Raw genomic sequence first — 24493 nt, forward strand, 5'->3', positions numbered from 1 at the left:
GATTAAGTTTCCCATTTTTACCATTTGAAAATACTCATTTTTTATATTCTTGCTTTTTTACTTTTCTTTCCTTTTATTTTGAGACATAGTCTTTCTATGGAACTTGGCTGGCCTAGAACTCAGTATCTAGATTAAGCTGACTTCGAGCTGTCAGTGAGCTGCCTGTTTCTACTTCTGCCCCCTCTAACTTTTGTTGTTAGATGATTTACTAGTTGTTTATATATGTATGTGTGTGAGCTTGTGTGAATATATGTGCACCACATATGTGCAGGAGACCATGGAGGTCAGGAGTGGGCATTGGATCCCCAGAACCAGGAATTAAGTGAACCACCATGTAAATGCTGGGAATTGAATCTGGGTCTTCTGTAAGAGTAGTAAGTGCTTTTAACTGCTGAGCCATCTCTCCAATCCTATTTTTTGCATTTTAAAAACTTTTTTTACAAGAACCATTCATCTCATTATTTTTTTACTTTCTGTATGTGTATGCGTGCACATGTGCACTCGCACATGCAAGCATGCACGTGCAGCATGCATGTACATAACTGAGTCCTATTGTCTAACCTTGACTGGCTTTCAGTTTTTAATCCTCCTGCCACTGCTTCTGCCTAGCACCCTAGGATATATATGCATATTTACCTTTCTCTCTCTTCTTTCCCTCATCTTCCCCACTTTTCCTTGATTTAGGATCTGATCATTTTTACCTGTTTTTAACTTTTTTTCAACTTTATGTATGTGTGTTTTGCCTATATACATATATTAGCACCGCATGTATGCCTGGTGCCTTTGGAGGCCAGAAGAGGGCATTGAATTGTCTGAAACTGGAGTTACAGAGGGTTGTGAGTTGCCATGTGGTTGCTGGGAAGGGAACCTGGATCCTCTGTAAGAGCTCTTAACTGCTGAGCCATCTCTTTAGCCCTTAGTATTACTTTTTTAAAGACAGGGTCTCATGTATCCCAGGCCACATTTGTTACTTAAAAAAAAATATTTTGTGTGTGGATACACTTTTTGCCTTGGTCTGTGTATAGAGGTCAGAGTACAGCCTGATACTCTTTCCTTCCATGTGAGTCCCAGGGATTGAATAAACTCAGGTCTGAAGACTTGGCATCAGGATTTTTAACCCACTGTACCTTCTGCAAGTATGTGTTGCTCTTAAAAATTTGCGCTTTTTTTGTTTTGTTTTTTGGGTTTTTTTTGTTTTTTTTTTTTGTTGTTGTTAGTTTTTCAAGACAGGGTTTCTCTGTATAACCCTGGCTGTCCTGAAACTCACTCTATAGATCAAGCTGGCCTGCAACTCACAGAGATCCACCTGCCTCTGCCTTCCAGGTGCTAGAATTAAAGGCAAGCGCCACCACTGCGTGGCAAAAATTTGTATTTTTGACAAGACTCAGAAATAGAAGTTCTAGTGAGGACAATTGGCATCTCTTGGCAGTCTGTGCCTGGAAGTTTTCTTTGGCTTCCTTCATTCTCTTGACCAAAAGTTTAACATATTCTGCATCTTCTTATTTTTCCTAGTACATTGTTTCTTCAGAATCAATGTGCCAGTTTGTATGTTTCAGGGCACCTAGGGTACCAAGACACTCAATCTTGGGTGCTTTGGTCCTGGGCTTCCTACCTTCTCTGTTTTAAAGACTTTCAAACATTATATTTGTAGATTCTGCTAGATCATTCGGGCCCTACAATGAGGCAGGACAGTATCTGTTGGTTCCTAAATGTATATGTTCTTTTTATATAATATTAATAACAACAACCAAGCTGAGAACACTCAGATTGGCATCCACAGTATAACCCAAGCAGATTTGCACTTCCTTTCTTCAGTTCTCCATTTTCTATAATGGGTGTGTCCCTTAGGTCAGGATGCCCTGCTCTATAGGAACTTTTCTGGTTCCCAGTGTGAGTTTGAACTATGTAACCCTTCCATTCTTCCTCCAGAGGTACACTTGGCCACACACTTACAGAAAGTATGGCATGTCTGGGAAGGAGATGACACCTAGCTTCATCTTGATGAAGCTCAAAATGTACTTTGAATATGCAATTTGTCATCACTGATCCACATTTTTTTTAATTGAATGATTGGGCCTCCCTAGTGCTGGGATGAAAGGTGTGTGTCACCACGCCCAGCATTTTGTGCATTTCAAACTGATGGTCCCATACCTCATTCAGAATTAACATTTTTTAGGCCTTTTTTTTTTTTTTTTGGTTAAGTTTCCCCATAGTTGAAGGAGAAGAGCCATTTATTCTTAATAACAATTTTACTTATATTTTGATAGTTTGCTTGAAGTGTTTTCTGTTGGTTTGTGTGTGTCTGTGTGTCTTGTATGCACATGTGACGAGGGGATCAGGTCCATGTATGCTTGTTGTATGAGACAGCATCCCCTTTCACTTGGCTGGTGGACATAAACCTCAGGGATCTTCCTCTGGCCCTCAGTGCTGTTTTCCATAGCTATGTCTGGTTTTTATGTGGGTGTTAAGATTTGAACTCCATTGTCCTGCTCTTCTACGGGATTCCCTCCCTGCTCGTTGTCTTCTGTGGATTGAACTCACAGCTTCTTCTAGTTCCTTTTCTGTTGTTATGAAACAATTTGACCAAAAACAACTTAAAGGAGGAAAAGAAAAATATTTTCCTTGTATTCCCATGCCAGTCTAGCATTGAGGGAGTCAGGATAGAAACTTGCAAAACCATAAAGACATGCTGCTTGCTGGCTGGCTCTTTGGCACATGATTAGTTATCCTTCTTACACAGCTCAGGACCATCTATAGGGATGGTGGGGCCCACAGTGGGCTGGGCCTCCTCCATCAAGACACTCACCCATAGACATGTGTACAGGCCAGTCTTATCTAGGCAGTTCCTCAATCAAGTCACTCTCTTTCAGATTTTTTTAGCTATGTTGAGTTGACAGTTAAGATTAACCAGAACTGGGCCTCTTGCATGCTAATTACACGGGGTCTGCCACTGATCTGCACCCCTAAGCTTTTCTCCTCCCCTTATACACACACTCCACTTCTTTCTTTCTTTGAATATAAGTTATGCCAAAGGAATGGATCCATCAACAAAGAAAACCCAGAAGAGAAGCTGCAAATTTTTTTTTCAAATAGACTAGAAATTGTGGATTTGAATGAAAACACCCTTCCCCCCTTTCCTTTCTTCAGACATTTTTTGCTTTAGAGCTCAAGCTAGCTTCTGCCTCACCCTTCTGCCTCAGCCTCTTAAGTGCTATGCCTGGCAGATTTTGTGTTTCTGTGCTGGAGAATATTATGGGGTGAAATCACAGGTTTGGTTTGGTTTTGTTTCAGTTTCCTTTCAGGCATTAGTTCATCATTGAGTTTTTCTGTTTTAGTGAGATGTTGGGTGACTGCATTGGGTATGTCAGCCAACTTCTGCCCATGGACTCCTAGAAATGATTATTAAAAACCATGCTTTAAACTGCCAGAGACTGATTCTGTTCATTCCTCCAGAAACTTTGAGAGAATGCTCACCTTCTAGAAATGTGTTAGATTTTATATACACACTACTTGGTCTTTTCCTTGTAGGTTCTTCAGTATGAACTAGATACTTCTCCAAGTGCAGTAAACTCTTTCTTTGATGACATGGTCAGAAGGATTCTGCAGTAACAACTAGCAGGAATAATTATGCCTGTGTAGAGAGTAGAGGCAGAGACAGGCAGATTTTTTTGTTTTTAAGGCCGTCCTGATCTATAATAGTTCCAGTACATCCTACATGGTGAGCTCCTGTCTTAAAAACCAAAAGCAATAAAAGACGTTGAAGAGATGGCTCAGTGGTTAAGGACAGTTGCTATTCTTTCAGAGACCCAGGTATGCTTCCTAACTCCTACCTGGTAACTCACAAGCATCTAGAACTCCAGTTCCAGGGAAACCAATGTTCTCTTCTGGTTTCAGAAGGCATGCACACAGCACACAGATGTACATGCAGGCAAAATACCCATACATTTTTAAAAAAAAGCTGAAAAGTTTGAGCAATTTTTTTTATTTGTTTTAAAAAGTCTTATATCGTTTAGTTGCTAAACAAGATTTCCCCACTGTTCAAGAAAGTGGTGTTATTTGGCAAGAGTAGAGGTTTTTGTTTTATTTTTCTTTTGTTTGTTTTGTTTTTAAATTCAGGATTTACAAAGACAGATTTGACCTTGGGTTAGTGGTTCTTCCCTTCTGTGTTATTTTAGGAGCCTTGAAATTTTCAAAGTATCTAACCCATCCTATAGGCTTCTGACCACAGCTAAATTAACTTAGACTCTCATATTCTTGAAGTAGGATCTTATTTTTATCTCTTGTAGGCATGGGTGTCCTGACTTCTCTGGGGACAATCATCCGTGAGAGTTCATGTTCTTTTTCTCTTTAAAAATAAGCTGAGGACATGGCTTCTTGGTGAGCTCACGGTTAGCTGACTTACTCAGGGGCTCGGAGTGGCTCCATAGCACTGCCAAAACAACTTCTAAATTGAAAAACAGAAGAGCTTTAACATAAACAGCACTCACATGGCAACACAAAGAATGGTTAAAGGGTTGAATTACTACCTTTATAGAGACATGCTTACTTTAGATAGTAATGATTTTTTTCTCTTCCTAAAAAGTACTTTTTACTAATCTACCTTCTTTAAAACTAATTAAAATATATTTTTCTATCAAAGGCCAACTGTGATTTGAGAAGGCAGATAGATGAACAGCAGAAGATGCTAGAGAAATATAAGGAACGATTAAACAGATGTGTCACCATGAGCAAGAAGCTTCTTATAGAAAAGGTTAGTGATAATGTGGCCTGAAGTCTAAGATTTAATGTGTGTCATTGTGTAACACCTTAACTGAGATGAAAATATTGAAATAGAGGATTTCTAAGGAATAAAGTTCTAATAACTTGATAGCTAGAGGTGTTTCCTTGCATGTACAACACCAGACCAAAACTTTCGAGGTCGTAATATGGACATGCTTTCTGGCTATTTATTGCTTTGACTGGGAAGGTGACAAGTTGTCCCTGTCTAGTTTATTTTAGGTGTTGGATGTCTCCTCCACTCCCTTCTTCCTCCTCCCCCCCCTCGTTCCCTTTTGAAATGGTATATGACTTATCAACAGTATTTTCCTTGATAGTCCTATCATTTTCAGTTTGTAAAAATTGCTAATTAAAGTGTTGTTTTGGTCCTTTTACCCTCAGTCAAAACAAGAGAAGATGGCGTGCAGAGATAAGAGCATGCAGGACCGCTTGCGATTGGGCCACTTTACTACTGTCCGGCATGGAGCCTCTTTTACTGAACAGTGGACAGATGGCTATGCTTTCCAAAACCTTATTAAGTAAGTCAACTGTCAGGGTCGAATAGGGGACTTTTAAATGTACTTGAATTTTTAAAGTTTTCTCTAATTATGATCAGAAATGTACGATTGGGGCTAGAGAGAGGGCTTAGGGGTTAAGAGCATTGACTGCTCTTCTGAAGGTCCTGAGTTCAATTCCCAGCACCCACATGGTGGTTCACAACCATCTATAATAGGATCTGATGCCCTTTTCTGGTATGCAGAACACTCGTATATAAAATATAAATAAATAAAATTAAAAAAAAAAGAAATGTAGGATCAGTGTGGTGGTACACACTTGTAATCCTAATACTCAAGAGGCTGAGCCAGAAGAATCCTGAGAATCATGCTTCCATAATGTTTTAAAAAAAACTGACATAGAAAATCGGACAAAAACTTGAGTTCCGAGTTCTAAGTGAGTTCTGCATTGAACCTAAAAGATTCAAAATTACTGGAGCTAAGGAAGACAGGATCAGGGTTTTACTTGATTGCTTTTTAATTAATAGTGATTTTTTTTTTTTTTTTTTTTTTTTAAATACTGGTCTCAATCCCAGCGTCTCATGTGGGCCTCACATTGTAGGCCAGTCTTTTGTTAGACCCTCAGTCTCTGGGTGGTACACTTTGATAAGAAGCCAACTGGAGAAAAAGCAGTCTGGCAAGGACCCAGGATAGAAACTCTGGGACTGAGCATAAGACAGAACTATAAGGAACTTTGTGAAACATGTCCATGGAGCTCTTTACACAGATGGTGGCTAATCATCAGCAAATGTCACTTCCTCGAGGCCAGGGCTCCACCAGCGGTCAGGCTAGTGACCAGCCCTACTGCCCACCTGTCTGCACATTGGAATCCTGAATACTTCTCTATCTCAGAACTTTTGGTTTTAAACACATAAGCATTTATTCCAATTTGGAAATTCATGTTTAAATCACCAAATTTGAACTGTGAGTAACTGTTAGCTCAAGATTTGAAAAAGGAAATATGTGGACACACATCTGTGAGTTTTTATTTCTAAAGTGGTGATATATATCTGTAATTGAGCACTTGGGAAATGGAGGCAGAAGAATTGCCATTAGTTCAAGGCCAGTCTGGGCTACAAAGTAAATTTGGACCTGCCTAACCTATATGATGAGAACCCTGCATCAAAAACAAAACAGACAGTGTGTATGTGTGTTTGGTTGTATATCTATAATGTTACCTTAACTTTATTTATTTTGATTTGTTAGATTAATTTTATCTAAGACTAGAAGATGGGTGAAAACATTGTATTTTTTATTAGTAATTTACTTACTTACTATACTTAGGATTGAAACTAGGACCTCATGCCTGCTAGACAAACACTCTTCCATTGAGCTAAATCAACTATTTTTAATCAAAATACTCTCCAGCTTTTGATCTCTAGATCTTTCCCATTTTTCTTTGTTGAAATAGATTGTTTAATGTGAATTGGAGAGCATGTTACTACTTTTAAGCAATAATGAATTATAAATAACAGATGGATCCCTGAAAGAAAACTACAAATATCGATGCTATATATAATTAAATACTTCATTTTAACTAACCTGAATTATACATTAGTAGTAATTGGTGTACGAAGCACCAACCTCAAACTTAGTTTGTGTGTCTTTGCTTCGCAAATGTACCAAATAGTTGTTTTGTTTTTTATTAAGAAGAGGCTGTCAAATCAGAGAATATCCTGAAAGTAAAGCAGACTTGTGCATCATAGCCAGTATTAGGGGTACAGAGTATCGTCTTCATCTTTTCTATTAGCTAGGCATACCTCTCTAGTTCAAGTACACTAAGGCAGTTTCACCAAGGCATGCTATGCATGGCACCTTTTCCAAGAAGAACAAATTGCCCATTCAACATTTGTGGGTGGGGAGGTCAGTTGATATTGCTACTTAAATCTTCAGTAGCCTAAGTTGTATAATATACTCAGATTGAATCCCAGGTAGGATAGTTGTTCTTGACAATGGCTACTTGTTAGATGGTAGTCATTTTTGGCTTTGATGCAAAAAACTGGTTGCCATGTTAAGGAAATGAAATAAATTTTGTTTTAAGAAAGAAATAATAGCTTTTGCTGATAGCAGCATTTTTTTGTGTCAGCAACCTAATACCTAGAAAGTTCTGATAATTTTATATTGGGTAAAGAGTATAAAAATGATGATTTTGCTATAAGAGCAAAGTGAGACTTAACAATAAAGATTCCAAACTTAAATTGGTCCCCTGAGTGGGTAGGTTTTTTTTTTTGTTTTTGTTTTTGTTTTTGTTTTTTTAATGGATTTAAGTCAACGTAAATAGTGGACTGTTCTTCCTGTCTCTTGGGAAGCTGTTTCTGGCTGATACCCAGTAGTTGTAGGTATTTTATTTCCTAATGTTCTGTTCCAGTAAATTAGTTTTTTCACTTTTCTTGCCATGTAGCTCTCTCTGGCTGGCCTAGAACTTAGGATCCTCCCACCTCAACCTCTGCGGTGCTGCTAGTACAGGCGTGTGCTATCACACTTCTCTCACTTTTAGTACAGAGTTGAAATTCTTTAGGTGTAAGGGAATGTGAATGATTACTTGACAAATGGTGTTTCTATGCATAAGAAACTACATGACTAGTCAGGTGTAGTTGTTCATACCTGTGATTCCAGCAGTCAAAGTCTAAAACAGGAGGATTGCCAAGAGTTCTGGGTCAGCATAGGCTACATAGTTTCAGGCCAGTCTTCTCTTTTCTTCTCTTTTCTTTTCTTTCCTTTCCTTTCCTTTTCTTTTCTTTTCTTTTCTTTTCTTTTCTTTTCTTTTCTTTTCTTTCTTTCTTTCTTTCCTTTCTTTCTTTCTTTCTTTCTTTCTTTCTTTCTTTCTTTCTTTCTTTCTTTCTTTATAAAATAAAAAAGGAAAAGAAAGTAGATAAAGAAATGTATAACTTCAATCACAGTACTTGGAGGCTATGAGGGAAGAGATGTATGAGTTCTACCCAGCCTGGCTTTTTAGCAATACTTGTCCAAAAATGAAAGAAATGTATGTAGCCAGGTGGTGGTCTCACACACCTATAATCCTAGCACTTGAGAGGCAGAGGCAGGTGGGTCTCTGAGTTTGAGGTCAGCCTGATCTACAAGAGCTAGTTCTAGGACAGCTAGGTCTACACAGAGAAACCCTGTCTCAACCCTCTACCACCAACAACAAAAAGGAATGTCAACTGTGACATATACAGTAATTTGTGGGTGAAGAAGCTAAATACCAGGTACCGTAACTAGGTTTTATGGGAAGATCCAAGCTCCAAAATCATTAGATCTTAAACCTAGAGCATACAGACAGCCTCTACAGAAACTTCAACATAATGTTGACTTTTTTCCTTGTCTCATATTTGAGAGATCTTTTAATTCTCTAAAAGAAAGCTTTACTGTATCAGTCTCATAATATTTTTGGCTAGAATATACTTTTTTGCTTTTTAAAATGTTCCACTTGTTGAAAGAGCATTTTATAGTTCTGAGAAAAATGTTAAATATTATTATTCAGAGTACTGTTTTATTTAAGTTCCAAACAGTCAATGGCAAGGCAGTAAAATTCTTTGTGTTGAAATAACATTAAATAAGTCTAATTTGAGTGCAAAATTGTGGTCATTTAAGAAGTAGAATACCAGTGAAGGTAAACTACATTACAGTATTGCCATGCTTGTCTAGGCTTTGCTCAGATGTGGAAGGATGTCAAAGCATCTTCTAGGGTATCATCTAATTCTCAGGCAGAGCCATGCTAAGACAGTTTATTCTGTTGCTTGAGTGTTAGGTCATGCTTAGGTGGTCCAGACTCTTCCATGACTGTGTCTGTGAAGAATATATGAAATCCTGAGAGTATTTTAAGAATCATTTTTGGAGATGTTAATGTGCTATTTGCTATTTGTAGATAATTTTTTTAAATGGAAGAAGTTAAAATAATATCTAAAAATCTGTTTTTTCAGCTACGTTGCCTACTAGTTATTTAGAGTCTGGTTGGGTCTAGAATGCACTTTGCTGTTGAAGGTGCTAGTTTCAAAACATCAAGCTTTATGGTTTAAAACAAAAGAGAAATTTGCCTTTTCATACTTCAGGAGGCAAGAAAGTCCAAAATCAAAGGTGTAGTAGGCCTAAGCTCCAGAGGTCAGTCAACCTTGGCCCTTTCCTAGACTAGGTGTCCAAGGGCTACAGTTTGTGACTTATTGCTTCAGGTTCTACCTCTGTCTTCACATGGGATGCTCTTGATGTGGGCTCTGTTTGCTTCCTCCTGTAATGGCATCGGTCATTGAATTTCAGGCTCACTATGCCAGCATGACTTGTTAACTACTTCAGTGACCCTGTTTCCAGATAAAGTATTATTCTGGAGTTATTCTGGTGGTAGGGCGTATTTGTTATTTTTCTCATTTCCTGTGAACAAATACCTAAAAGGTAACACTTGAAGAAGGACAGACTTGTTTTTAGTTCCCTGTTGAGAGGGTACGTAGTTCATAGTAGTGGGGAAGGCATGGCCACTGTAGCAGCTGGGTTCATGATGGTTATCACACACACATACACATGTGGTGGAATGTGTGAATACACTAGCAGGGGGAGATGAATACATTAAAAATAGTTGGTAAGGGGCTGGAGAGATGGCTCAGTGGTTAAGAGCACTGGCTGTTCTTCGAGAGCAGCACTCAGGTTCAATTCCCAGCTCCACATGGCAGCTCAAAGCTGTCTGTAACTCCATTTCCAGAGGATCTGACACCCTCACATCAATACACATATACAATAAAGTATATTTTTAAAAATATATTTAAATATATTTTAAAAATAGTAGGTAATGGGGGCTGGAGAGATGGCTCAGTGGTTAAGAGCATTGCCTGCTCTACCAAAGGTCATGAGTTCAATTCCCAGCAACCACATGATGGCTCACAACCATCTGTAATGAGGTCTGGTGCCCTCTTCTGGCCTGCAGACAGACTATTGACAGACTATTGTATACATAATAAATAAATATATTTTTTTAAAAAAAAATAGTAGGTAATGTCCATTTCCTGTTATAAGACATATTACGATGTGCTGGGATTTTGTATTCCCAAAGTAAATCTAGGTGAAGGACAATGCTTAATTGACCTTATTATTCATATACACAGCTAAACAGTTTGAAGAACATCTAAGGCTGCTTTCATGCCTAGGCAAGAGTTCTCAGAATATGTAGTCCACAATTTCTCCAAATATGTTTTGGAATTTATGTACCCTGTGTTTATGGTATATGTATATATAGATGGAAAGTCAAGTAAATATGGTGGTCATAAGCCTCCTTTTTTGTTGAGTCTGAATAGATTAAATGTGTGTATTCATAATACTGTATTTTTTTTTTTATTTCTTTTTTCTTTTTTTGTGGTTTTGCAGGACAGGGTTTCTCTGTAGCTTTGGTGCCTGTCTTGGAGCGCTGTAGACCAGGCTGGTCTCGAACTCACAGAGATCCACCTGTCTCTGCCTCCTAAGTGCTGGGATTAAAGGTGTGCACCACCACTGCCCGGCATAATACTGTATTCTTTAAAGGCATAATGTTGTACGCTGCACTAGGCTACTCTCCTGTAGTCTCAGCATTATCTTGTATGGTAATTGCCAGAGTTAGAATGCATGACACTCATGACTTCTGAGAGGCTGGGTGTTTTGTACCAACAATTCCTAATTAAGTGTCGATTTATTTTCTTTGCTAGAAAAAAAAAAAAAAAGAGGGAATCTGAAGGTTGTTCCTTTCAAGTCTATAATGTCCTAACAGATACTTACCCACTTTCCCTCACCTTTAAGCCATAAGTAGTGCCTTAAAGTACAGGCTCATTCTGGAAACACTCTTCCTGACTGTTTGGCTCTTACATCCTGAAGGTTAAATACAGACTTCTGTCCATGAAGTTGTCAGACATGGAGGTGAAAGTTGTTTGTGTTCATTCCACAGCAATGACAACTAAATTACTTATCTTTTCTGTGCCATATCTTTTATATTTTTAGGCAACAGGAAAGGATAAATTCTCAGAGGGAAGAGATAGAAAGACAACGAAAAATGTTAGCAAAACGGAAACCCCCTGCCATGGGTCAGGTCCCTCCAGCAACCAATGAACAGAAACAACGAAAAAGCAAGACCAATGGAGCTGAAAATGAAACGTATGTTCTTGATGATGTAAAATGAAATGTCTTCTATCCCCTGAATACAGATGCCTTTTTGAATACCTTTGGAAACACCTGTAATTTAAAGAGGCCCCTAGAATTTGCAGATTTATTTTTCCAGATATGTTAATGGCTTTGTTTAACTCACATTAAAAACTATATAAAATATATTAGCTGATTTTCCTAGCTATTCACTCGTTATTCAGAAAGTGTGAAATGAGAGAGAAAAGTACTGTTGCTTATAGATAGCATATATTTTGTTTTGTCTGTTCAAAATAAATTTATCATTATTAATTTTTACTTATGTGTAGCTCTAGGTTAGGATAAATTGGTATCATTTTATGGGAATTGGTGTTATCTTGTGGAAATTATCTGGCTAATAGTTTAGAATGTTCTTTACTGTTTAAGAAAAGTACATAAAAAAAAAAAAGTACATCGTTAACACAAGCTTAGGAGTAAGCCAAAGGGTCTGAAGATGACTCCATGCTTAAGAGCACTGACTGCTCTTGTAGAGGACCAGAGTTCAATTTCCATCTCCCACATGGCAGCTCACAGCTGTCTGTAACTCTAGTTCCAGGAGATCTGACTCCCTCTTCTTACTTCCAAGGGCACCAGGCATGTACATGTTACACAGGCGTACGTATAGTTAAAACATCCATATATATATATAATTTTTTTAAAAAAAGTAAGCCAAGAAAATAGTAGATTTATTTTAGAAAAAGAATATTTTATGATATGACAATTCTTGACCTTATAAGCATTTCCTCACCCCATTACCCCCATGCCCCTGTATCCCATTCTGGAAACCTAAGGAAACCACTAGTCAGCACTTCTCAACCTGTGGGGTCTTGACCCCTTTGGGGGTCAAATGATCCTTTCAGAGGTGTTGCCTAAGAGCATCAGAAAACACAGATATTTATATTACAATTCCTAACAATAGCAAAATTACAGTTCTATAGCAGCAACAAAAATAATTTTATGGGTTGGAGGTCAGCATAACATGAGGAACTGTACTAAAGGGTTGCAGCATTAGGAAGGTTATGAACCACTGCTCTAGTATCTTGAGGTATAATCATTTTTTTTTCTGTCAGTCAACAGTTATTACATAGCCGTCCTGCACCAGAGTATAGAAAATCCTGGACTTAATACCTTCCCTCTCCATTCTTTTCTTCCTTTGTCTTTAATTGAAAGTAAATTTCTTGTCTGAAATTAGTATAGACAAACATGGACACAGACAATTATATAACTTATTAATATGTGTTTTTTATTTGTGTGTGTGTGTGAGAGTACACAGAAACACATCCTATAATCTGTGCCAAGTATGCTACTTACATTACATCACAATTGTGTTAAAAGTTCAGGAACTGCCGGGCGGTGGTGGCGCACGCCTTTAATCCCAGCACTCGGGAGGCAGAGGCAGGTGGATCTCTGTGAGTTCGAGGCCAGCCTGGTCTACAAGAGCTAGTTCCAGGACAGGAACCAAAAGCTACGGAGAAACCCTGTCTCGAAAAATCCAAAAAAAAAAAAAAAGTTCAGGAACTGTATCTTCTCTTGTTTAAGAGAGAAAGCTGCTTACCCAGTCCTTACCCCATGTTAGGAAGTCTGTCCTGTGACGTGTGTGTAGTGCAGAGCTTATAGGAAACAACCCCCGTATTATGTGTTTATATAGGAGAAATGAACATCTGAATAAACTAAAGTTCACATTAAGTATAGTGATAAAAATATCCGTAGTAGGGACTGGAGAGATGGCTCAGTGGTTAAGAGCATTGCCTGCTCTTCCAAAGGTCCTGAGTTCAATTCCCAGCAACCACATGGTGGCTCAGAACCATCTGTAATAAGGTCTGGTGCCCTCTTTCCTGCAGACAAAATATTGTATACATAATAAATAAATTATAAAAAAGAAAAAATATCCGTAGTAAACAAAGTTTGAGAAACACTTTTTCTCATATAACAGTATTTTTAGAACTAGAATGTTTTCTGTTACAAAGTCCTTGTATTAGATTTAAAGATTCTCTAGACAACCCAAGTCATTATTTTCTTTCATGAGTCTTGTGGTTATTTGCAGAGGGATACCTTCCAGTATTACTTGAAAATTACTTAATGCTGGTGCATGAAACCATTGGCTTAAGAATGATAAAGAAGGGGCTGGAGAGATGGCTCAGTGGTTAAGAACACTGACTGCTCTTCCAGAGGACCCAGGTTCAATTCCCAGCACCCACATGACAGCTAACAACTGTCTATAACTCCAGTTCCAGGGGATCTGATACCTTCACACAAATGTACATAAAATAAAGTTAAATAAATTACAAGAAAAAAAGAATGATAATGAAGGTGTGGAGTGTGTGAGCATGCATGTCACGAATACACACCACAGAACAATAATTAGAATTTAATCCAGACCAGTAGTGTGTTCATGAGTGGTTACCATCTGGAGTCTTGTGTAAAATCCAAGCTGGAAGGCTTTCAGTCCACTCTGTAATTAAAATGTCTGTGACTTGGCTCTTTCCACTGACCAGAAGCCAAAAACAGGCCTCTAGCATGCATCATTATCCCTTCCTGGTATGGAACCTGTTAAAGGCATGGAGAATTCTCGTCTGTCATTTACCTCTTTCTTCTCTCTCTCTCTCTCTCTCTCTCTCTCTCTCTCTCTCTCTCTCCCTCCCTCCCTCCCCCCCCTCCCTCCCTCCCTCCCTCCCTCCCCCCTCCCCCCCCCTCCCTCCCTCCCTCCCTCCCTCCCTCCCTTCCTTCCTTCCTTTCCTATTTCTCCCTTTTTCACTGGAGTGAAATGGAGTTCTAGATACAGGTATTCTTGCAGTTGTGAACTAATTGCAGTAGCCCTAGCAAATGTGTTGTTACTTTTTTTACTCTTGTATTTTCTTATAGTTGAATCTCAGAGGTTCTGTTTTATGGCTTTTTATGCTAAAATGATAGCTGTGTTCTCTTTGTCTCAGTAATTTAGTATGCATGTAAATAGTGAAACTTAAACCTTTGAAGTAGATGAATGTGAGAGAGGTAGAAATGGAGAAAATTCACTTCTTTATTCTTAGGATACAGGTTGTGTGCTTGGAGTAGGTGGAACTAAGAGTGAGTGTTTGTCCATCAAGTCAGCCCTTTCTTCTGTCTTCTTTTTACATTTTCATTAAATAGTTAAAACATTTTGTTAGGTGGGTATTATGGCTTATGTAACGTGTTGCCAAATATTTCATAAATAATATAAAAATATGGCTCATTTGTTTTTCTTTTTTCTTTCCTTAAATTAAACTTATGGATTTTGAGTCTTCTTCACATCTTATCTGAAATTTTAATCAGAGGACTTCTAAATAAGCTGGCTCTTAATCACATTGAATATGAAAACCACATATGCCCTAGTAGCATACTTTGAGCATTTTTGTTCAAATAAGCATGTTATTACTTCATATAATTTGCTGAAATTGTGCCATTGTTTTTCAGGTTAACCTTAGCAGAATACCATGAACAAGAAGAAATCTTCAAACTAAGATTAGGTCATCTTAAGAAAGTAAGTATAATGAAAAAATGTTTTTCAAGAGGTGTAATTTCCACTTTTTCCACTTTACATTTGATATAGAGATGATTTGGCTGTTTGGACAAATAGAATTGTAGTTTTGTATGATGCAAGAATTCTGCATTTCTACTCTTATTTTCATAGCTTGTAGTCTAGTAGGATTTTCATTTTCAAGTCAATGCAAGCCACTAAGTAAGAGTATGCTTTACCCTAGTGACCTATCTGCTGAAAATGTATCAATTAATAGAGCTACCCAAGTGACTGTCCTTAAAGCAGAAATTAAATATACAGGATTAATATGTCTGAAATTGATAGAAGTACTCCTGTGTTAGTCTGAGTAACATCAGCAGCTCTTTTTGCCTAAAATAATTGAAGAGAATATATTCCACCATCCATATTCTAACACCTAAAAGAATTTTTTGGCGATAGTCACTGAGATAGCTTTTCATTGAGGGTCAGAGACATGGTGTCTCTTTGTTTTTTTTTGGGGGGGGGGTGTTTGGGTTTTTTGTTGTTGTTTTGTTTTTTTTTGTTTTTTTTTTTGTGAGACAGTCTTGTTACATAGCCCAGGCTGGCCTTGAACTCAGGATCATCCTGTCTCAGCTTCCTAAATACTGGGATTATAGGAATGGGGCAGTGTGTACCGTGCTTATCATTTTCATGTGTGTGATATGAGGTGTTTTTTGTTGGTGGTGGGTTAGGGTGCGTGTGTTCATTTGAACCCAAGATTTTCAGGATGCTTGACAAGTACTTTACCATAGACCTAACATCTCTAGCTCCAAAATATCATAAATGTAGAATGTAGAAGTTCTTTTTAAAGCTCTTTTATTGACCAACCCAGGTGCTGATGAAATGGCTTAGCTGTTAAGAGAGCTTGCTGCTCTTTTAGGGGACCTGAGTTTGGTTCCCAGCATGTCTGGCTGCTCATCACTGCCTGTAACTTCAGTTCCAGAGATCTGACATCCCTGGCTGTCACCTGTACACATGGCATGCATATAGAGAGATCCATACACCTAAATGAAAAACAAAAACTTAAAACTTTCAGTAGCCACAGTATTGGTGGATGCTATTTATGATGATGGTGGTCAATAAGCATCTAATAAATTGTTACTGGTGGTGACTTTTGAATGTCACATTAGTTTTCATGTGTAACACACACGAACATGCACATACATATGAATTCTTAGATATTAAATTAATGGAATTTAAAGTATTGAGCATAATCTATACCAAAAGTAGAGAATCAGACTACATACCAGACTTTTATAAGGTTTTTGCAAAGTCTGTATATGTATGCATAAAACATTCCTGGAAAGTTCCCAGAGGTTACATCTGAGGAGTGGGTGACTAATCTTTTCAATACAGCGTGTCTTCTGTTTGTTTTTTACAAGTGAAACAGATGTCATTTTTAAATGAAAAGGTAAAGTTCGCTGGATTCTGAGCTTTTTTTTTCCCCCCCTTTTCAGGAAGAAGCAGAAATCCAGGCAGAGCTGGAAAGGCTAGAAAGGGTTAGAAATCTACATATCAGGGAATTAAAAAGGATACATAATGAAGATAATTCACAGTAAGCAACTTGGGTTATAATGGGCTGGAGGTTGCTGAGTATTTTATGACTTGTATGGTCCAGAGCAACGTTTTCACTTCTAAGTTTGCCAAATGAATCTAAAGTCTGTTTAGTTCCTTTTGAACAAAATTATGATGTTTGTATTAAAAAGTAAGCTTGTATATGTATCTGTACAGCATTTTACATGAGTAAAGTTTACACAGTAGAGCTTGGCAGCTATCAGGGTGGATGGGGTATGGCATATAGACGTAGCCATGGAGCCTTGAGGAATGGGAAGCATTGGCCACAGTGTTGCTGTAGAAGAGTGAGATGACTTCCATTTTCTGAGTAAACTAGTACGACTCTTGAATTTAGCACAGTAACTATAGACCCACACTTCCCTTTGCTCATAAGCCATTTATGTGACTAAATTCAGGAAAAGTAGCTTACATGTGGGAAATGGCTCTCATCACTGATTAGTTCTTTCCTTGTGTTGCTGAAGCTGTAACTTTTTTTTTTATGTAGCTACGGCTTGAATATTTTTGTTTGACCATGTGAACCATGACCATTATTCTGTCAAGTGGAAGGTACCAGCACTTACCATTTCTTGTGAACTTTATGTATCAGGAAAGAGTCGTCTAAGTGCCCTTTTGATCTCACACTTAATCCTCATAACAAGTCCATAATCTTGCACATATCAATCAGGAAACGAGTTAGAGAAATGAAATTAATTTGACTAGAAGCCCAAATGAAGAATCAAATCTAGAGCTACTTAATTTAAACTTTCATATAATAATATTACACAGGCACACTGCTTTCTTAAATACAAAATAAAAGAATTTTAGGATTAATAGGGAGATTGTTTTAATTTTTTTTTTTTTAAAGTACTGGAGTTGGAGTGTAAGGCCTCATGCAAACTAGGCATGCAGTCCACTACCAAACTGTGACCCTAGCTGTCTTTGTACTTCTGGTTTTGAGATAGGGTCTCACTATATAGCCCTGGCTGGCCTTGAGCTTTCCTTCACTTTCCCTCTGCCTCCAGAGCACTGAGATTATAGGAAGAATCTCTTTTGGGAATACACTGTATCCTAGTTTTAGATTTACCATAGACTTATCTAAAGAGGGAAAAATGAGTTGGGTTGGTTCGTACAAATCTATATGTATTCCAAGCACTTGGGAGGCTAAAGCCAGAGTATAACGAGACCCTGTCTCAAAACCAATAAAGGCGGGCCATTATGGTGCATACCTGTTACCCCAGTGCTCAGCAGGTTGAGGCAGGAGGATTGGGATTTCCAGGCCAAAGTATGCCCGGTCTCCAAAAACTCAATTAGCTGGGTATGGTGATACACAACTTTAATCCCAGCATTTGGGATACACAACTTTAATCCCAGCATTTGGGAGCTAGAGGCAAGTAGATCTCTTTGAGTTCAAAGCCAGCTTGGTCTACATAGTGAGTTCCAGGCCAACCAGGACTACACAGTAAGAACCTGTCTCAAAATGGGGGGCGGGAGGATTCACATAAAACACACGAAATGCTTTATTTTTAAGGCAATATAAAAATACCTTGTAACTTGATATAGTTTTAAAACGGTGAGAAAAAGAAATGGGATCAAAAACAGCCCCAAGTTGAGATGTGGCTACTAAGACTAGAACCAGTATCAGGCTTTAATAACTTTTATTGTTTATTATATTGCGCTGTGTAACTTTGTGTTTATAGTTTATTGTATTGGTATCAGTTGTCAAACTCTCAGCAGTGGCTTTATGTGGAAGACTATAGTCTTTGACTTCAGGATGTTACATATTCCGTTTCCACAGATTTAAGGATCATCCAACGCTAAATGACAGATATTTGTTGTTACATCTTTTGGGTAGAGGAGGTTTCAGTGAAGTTTACAAGGTAAGTAGAAACAACTGGGTACAAAGAGACGGTAATATTGATTTGTAGAAATTTTTAATATTAAGAACTATGTATTTATATTTGTAGGTTTAAATTCAAAAGCTTTATGACTAAGACCTTCAGGAAAATTGCTTCCAGTAAATTTTGTATTTTGTTTTTAAGACATTTTCACACTTTAGCCCAGACTGGCTCTAAATTCACAGTGTGATTCAGGGTGGCTCCAACTCTTGGCAATTCTCCTGCCTCAGCCTTCCAAGTACAGTACCATGTCATTTTGAAGTGTATACATCAGTGGCAATAAGGACATTCACAGATGTGTACCTGTCAGCACTGTGGACCATGGCTGTGCCTTTAGGGCAGGGCTGCTTAGATTTTCAGTATGCTCTTCATACTTAGTTATACTTTTAAAGTCTGTGCTGGTAAATCTTACTGACAGACACATGGCCACCTTTTGTTTGCAAGTACCATGCTTGAGCTTTGATGACATAGTTATCCTAGCTCCTTAGAAAGAGTTGAGATTAGGGAGGGCATTGCTAGCTTGTTGAAGGTTTTATGTACCTGACTTAGCAAATCACCTGTGTAGTAGCCACTTTGGAAGAAAACTTTTGTCTTTTTTTCTTTTTTTATTATTATTCTTTTAAAACAATCTTCTCATTTTACATACCAATCCCAGTTCCCACTCCCTCCCTTCGTCCCGCTCCCCCTCCTTCCTCCCACCCTACCCCTACTCCCATCCACTCTTCGGAGAGGGTAAGGCTTCCCTTGGGGAGTCAAGAAAGTCAGGCACCCACTTTAAGGCAGACCAAGACCCTCTCCTCTATTATCTAGGCTGAGCAAAGCCTTTCTTTTTAAATCAAACATTTAAAAATGAGTTAGCAGCAGGGTAATGGTGGCACATGCTTTTAACCCCAGCACTTGGGAGGTAGAGACAGGCAGATCTCTGTGAGTTTGATGCCAGTCTGGTTTACAGAACAAATTCCAGGACAGCCAGGGCACCAGGGCTACACAGAGAAGCCCTGTCTTGAAAAACTAAAAACAAACAAGCAAAACAGTAATTAACTTCTACAAAACAGATGACCGTGCCTTGACCAACGCCTGTTACTAGACCTGAGGATTCCCATCTTTGTCAAGGGGCCATGCTAACCTCTCCTTTCATAAACATTGTTCCTCCCACAGATAAGTTCTTTTCACAATTTTCTACCCTTTTTGTTGGCTTTGATAAGCATTAGTGCTCTCACAGACTATGTGTAATATAACCTAGTTTTTAATATCTTGAAGTGGTTTTTAGAGTAAAGTCACAATGGTATATTCTTTAAGAGCATGAGAGAAGTATATTTATTTCATTTCTGTGAAGCTTTTTTTTTCTACTATATACTCATTTTGCGTTAGCCTGGGTGACAAGTCCCTTATTTCTAATAACAGCCCCCCTGGTTTGGACATTGCTTTCCTAGAGAAACATTGGGGACACCCGTGGAACAGTGATAGTCTCTGTTCCTGGTGGGCATACTGTGCAGCTGTGTGTTCATTTGTAAGAACTGATAGAGAAGCATTGCTTGTCCAGTGCCAGGCCCGCCAGCACTGCTGCTCTTCAGGAAAGCCTGTTCCTGTGCACTACTGTTGGGATTCAGACTTTGATTTTACTCAGTACATAGATGTGGCCCTAAATAATAAGGTTGGGATTTTTTATTTTGTTTTGTTTTTGTTTCTGTTATTTAGTAAACACAACATACCGAGTTGTGGGATGCTTTGTGATGATCATACCAATGATCATATCCATCTGGGTTGTTTTGTATAGGAAGCCATTAGTGTACGTTTCAGGATTTCAAAAGTAGGGAGACAGTGTTGACACATGTGAGCTCCCTAGGGTCTCTGAGGGTGAGAGCCAACCTCAGAAGAAAGGTCCTAGACGGGGAGGGATGGTGTCCAAAGTGAACATTGTTGAAGAAAGTGTCAGGGCCTGGGTTGGCTTCTGCTTGTGGTGTATTCTTAAGCTTGTCTTATAAACCCCACGGTGCCAGTGTGTCTAGAGACTTATGAATTATCTAATCCCAAGTTTCAAGAGGATGGTTGCAACACTGGAGCAAACATGACGTGCTGTCATTTGCTGCTGCTTTCATTTCATAATGTATTTTGTACTTTGTGTTGACCTGTTTAATAAAAGCTTTAAGTCAGTTCCCTGTAAATCTTGTTAGTACTTATGGAAAATATAAATATTCCTTTTTTTAATAGGCGTTTGATCTAACAGAGCAAAGATACGTAGCTGTGAAAATTCACCAGTTAAATAAAAACTGGAGAGATGAGAAAAAGGAGAATTACCACAAGTAAGTGATGCTGAAGTGCTTGATTTCGCTACCCATTGATGATAGCTGTGATTTGTGCATCATGGAAGAGATTTGGTTGAATTGTTGTTGGTTTTCTTTCATCTTCCTAACTGTCCCAGCAAAGGAAATATACTCCTCATCTTACCAATGAGAAAACTGTTAGAAAACCGAAACCATTAGAAGCTAAATTTAGATGCAACCATACCTCAATCTGAAGCCCATATTTCTAACTCCCCTTCTGTTGTCTCTAATGACAGCTATATTAAGCAAGGAAAGCACCAGAAACCATTGTTTGCCTTCAGAAAGTCAGTGAGAATGCCCAATGGTATGGGAAGGAGACAGTGGGGTTAAAAGGATAGAGTCCTGCTGTGCCTCAGTGGTACATGCTTGACTTTAGCCCCTTAGTACAATGTTCTTTCTTTTCTTTGACTTGTCTGTTTGCCACCTCAAAATTCTCTTGATTTGCCAGGCAGTGTGTGGTAGCAAACACCTTTAATCTCAGCACTCAGGAAACAAAGGCAGGTGGATCTCTGTGAGTTCGAGACCAGCCTGGTCTACAGAGTGAGTTCTAGGACTGGCTCAATAGCTACTGAGAAACCCTGTCTCAAAAAACAAAACAACAACAACAACAAAAAAAACCCCTCAGAAACAACAAAAAACTTCTGTGATTTTCGTGCTCTACTTCCTATGGTTGTCTCTCTTGAGAACATCAGTAAAGTGGTAGTCCTCCTTTGTCCCTAGACTGAAAAGGATAAGGGGGCAGTTTCCTCAGGTTACTACATATGCAGGTTATGTAGTAGCTCAGGTTACTACGTAGTTACTGCATATGCAGCTGTGGATTTCTTTGATCCACTAATGTTGGGTTTTGCCATAGTCCCTCCCGAGCTTCTGAAAACTGGAGTTCATGGCTCATTTGCTTTGGAAACTCCAGACTTAATTTGCTTATTAGATTCCCTACTGAGCAGTTTTGTCTCATTGTGGTAGATGTAAGTGTTGAATGAGACAGGTTCTGTCCCTGAAAGGAGGAGACAAGCCCCTTGGACAGTAACACATGGTTCCTGTTATGGAGACAACCTTTGTGTTTTGCTGTTTTTTCTTCATAAGACTTTGGAGGACAAAATAAATAAATAAGGATTGAAGAAGCCTTTTTCTTAACTTCTGAGTCTTAAAAGGAAAATCAAGTAGTTTCTCAACAAACAGTTCATGTCTGGACTGGGGCAACTCTTGCTTTAGACCTGTTGTACACCAGGGGCCTACCACACTGATTGGTAGAGCTCAGTGCTGTGTGAGAGGGAGGACAAGGGGTTATATATATATATATATGTATATATATATATATATATATATATATATATATATATATATATATGCCTTATGCACAGTACCCTACAAGCAGCTGCAGCCCAGATGTTCCTGAGGAGCCAGATACATTATTAAAAGTGCATTCCAGTCACTTGACATCATGGATGAATGGCATGCATTAGTGAATGCCATGAACACTTTAGAGAAGGAAACTACATGTTCTGGCCAGTTATTAATGAAAATTGTCCTTGCTGTATTGAGACTTGTAGGAGTGGCTAAGGGTGTTGAACCAGAGCATGCACCTTTACAGGTATCCCATAGGTGTCCTTGGAGCCTATTCTGTAGCTTACCTCTACATTGGCCTCTGTAAAATAGTTGGTTCTAGGGACCAAGTTTGATCAACTTTGAGAACATAATTTCTGTGCTGGGACCTGTACATATTTTGCCAAGTTGTAGACTCCCAATCTAGCTTTTAGGCTGACCCTGACTTTGGAAGGTCATTCAGCTCATCTGGCCATTTGAAATGGATCAAATCTGGGTCCTGGTCCCTCCTTGGTATACTTAAGCAGTTTGAGCCCTGGTGGTTATTGGTTGAGATGTTCTGTTTGAGTTTTCCTTTTACTTCTTTGAGACAGGGTCTCATGACATAGACTAAGCTGCCCTCAAACTTAAAGCGATTCTCCTGCCTCTGTCTCCTGTAAGTGTTAGGACTCCAAATATGTGCTACCATGCCCAGCCAACTGATTGTCTTTCTCTTATCTCTCTGCTGGAAATAGATCAAGTGAGGGGCTGAGAGATGGCTCTGGTTCAGAGCACTTACTCTTCCAGAGATCCTGAGTTCAGTTTCCATCACCATGTTGGGTGGCTTACAACCAACTGTAACTCCAGTTCCGGGGTATCTGATCCTTTCCTCTGACCTCTACAAATGCACATACACATGGAACCACCCCACCCCCATGCACAGACTATCATTCATACATCTAAATAAAAATGAGTCAGGGAGAAGGAGATAGACCGATAAACTGACATTGCTTCCTATGTCTAAACTTTGCTCCTCTAACCAGAGCTGGGTGTGGTCCCTTCTCACTCTTCTCCTCAAGGGGAATAGTGGCATCTGAGTGTCTGTGGAGCCCTCTGTCAGGGCCATTTCCCAGGTGCTTGGGAGGAACTCTTCAACACTTCCACCTTTGATTCTGCTAAGTGACAGGGAATCCTGCTTTGAACCCTGTGCTATAAATAATGTAAGTAGGGACTGGAGGGATGGCTCATCAGTTAAGAGCACTTGTTGCTCTTGCAGAGAGCCCAGGTTCAGTCCCTAGCACCCACATGGTGGCTCACAACTACCGGTAACTCAGTAAGTAAATCTAATTTTTAAAAAAGTGAATTGGTTAAGTGCCATTAGCATCTCTAAACTTGACATAGATCAAGTATATAATAGATTCTGAAGAATGCTTTGATATAACATGAGGTTAATACTGAAGAGGAAATATACCACCATGTTGGTAACATCACCTTACCTAGTAAGTCCTTATAGTTTTTCCATTGGGGAGGTAATTTCCACTTTTGTTTGGAGTAAGATCATTTATTTGACTCAGAAGAACCTCGAAGAAAATAAAACCTTATTTTGTTGAGTTTTGAGATATATTCCTGTCTTTGCCGTTTGGAGTTGAGGGAGGGTGATTGAGGCAGGGTCTTATGTAACCCAGGGCTAGGCTTTTATTGGATATGTAGCTGAGGATGACCTTCAGCTTCTCTTCTTTCCACTTCCCAAGTAAGAATATAATTGTACACAATCACACCCAATTCCTTTCCTTCTTCTATAAGCAAAATATAAACTTGCTATATTATTCTTGCCATATGAACATGACAGATCACTAGATTAGTTTGTGTAGGAGTGGGTGAGGTGGAATTGGGATGATGGTGGATGTGTGCACATTCATATGGAAGCCAAGCAGTAGACATCAAGTGAGTATCTTCTCAGTCATTGTCCATCTTAGGACTTGTTTTTTTAATCCAAAAAATCTTAAAATTATGATTGTGAGTGTTTACATTGCGCACATTTAACATGACATGATGTAAAATGTTATAAAACAGGCCTTGGGAATCATTTCTCCCCAACCATGTAGACTCTCGAGACAGAACTCAAGATTACCAGATAGTAAGTGATTTTAGTGTTGAGCCATTTCACCACATTCTCTCTCTCTCTCTCTCTCTCCCTCTCCCTCTCCCCCCCCCCCCCCTCTCTCTCTCTCACTCTCGCTTTTTGGAGACAGTGTATCTCACTGTATCTTGAGTTTTTGGACTACTGGCTTGCCCACCCTGCCAAGTTCTCCATGTCCCTATCCCCCAGCACTGAAGCTCTTGTGTGCTATGTCTGACTTTGTTTCATAAGTACTGGAGAGTCCCAACCTGGGTACTTGAGCCTGCACAACAGACACTTTACCACTGAATCATTTCTTCTTCCCTGCTATATTTCTTTAATTTCCCAAAACA

At 38.9% G+C, this 24493-nt stretch overlaps 1 protein-coding gene across 4 annotated transcripts in view; it reads left to right on the plus strand.

Moving 5' to 3' along the window:
• Positions 1-24493, plus strand: part of Tlk2 (tousled like kinase 2) — a 100789-nt gene that overhangs the window by 56904 nt on the left and 19392 nt on the right. For all 4 annotated transcript variants that reach the window (XM_057773333.1, XM_057773332.1, XM_057773335.1 and 1 more), the window contains 7 exons: positions 4640-4750; positions 5158-5294; positions 11259-11411; positions 14865-14931; positions 16404-16501; positions 18296-18377; positions 20607-20698. In XM_057773333.1, coding sequence (XP_057629316.1) covers positions 4640-4750; positions 5158-5294; positions 11259-11411; positions 14865-14931; positions 16404-16501; positions 18296-18377; positions 20607-20698 — 740 coding nt within the window. The remainder of the gene's footprint in view (positions 1-4639; positions 4751-5157; positions 5295-11258; positions 11412-14864; positions 14932-16403; positions 16502-18295; positions 18378-20606; positions 20699-24493) is intronic.

Source organism: Chionomys nivalis, chromosome 7 (genome assembly GCF_950005125.1).
Source record: "Chionomys nivalis chromosome 7, mChiNiv1.1, whole genome shotgun sequence".
In the NCBI taxonomy this organism is placed as follows: domain Eukaryota; kingdom Metazoa; phylum Chordata; class Mammalia; order Rodentia; family Cricetidae; genus Chionomys; species Chionomys nivalis.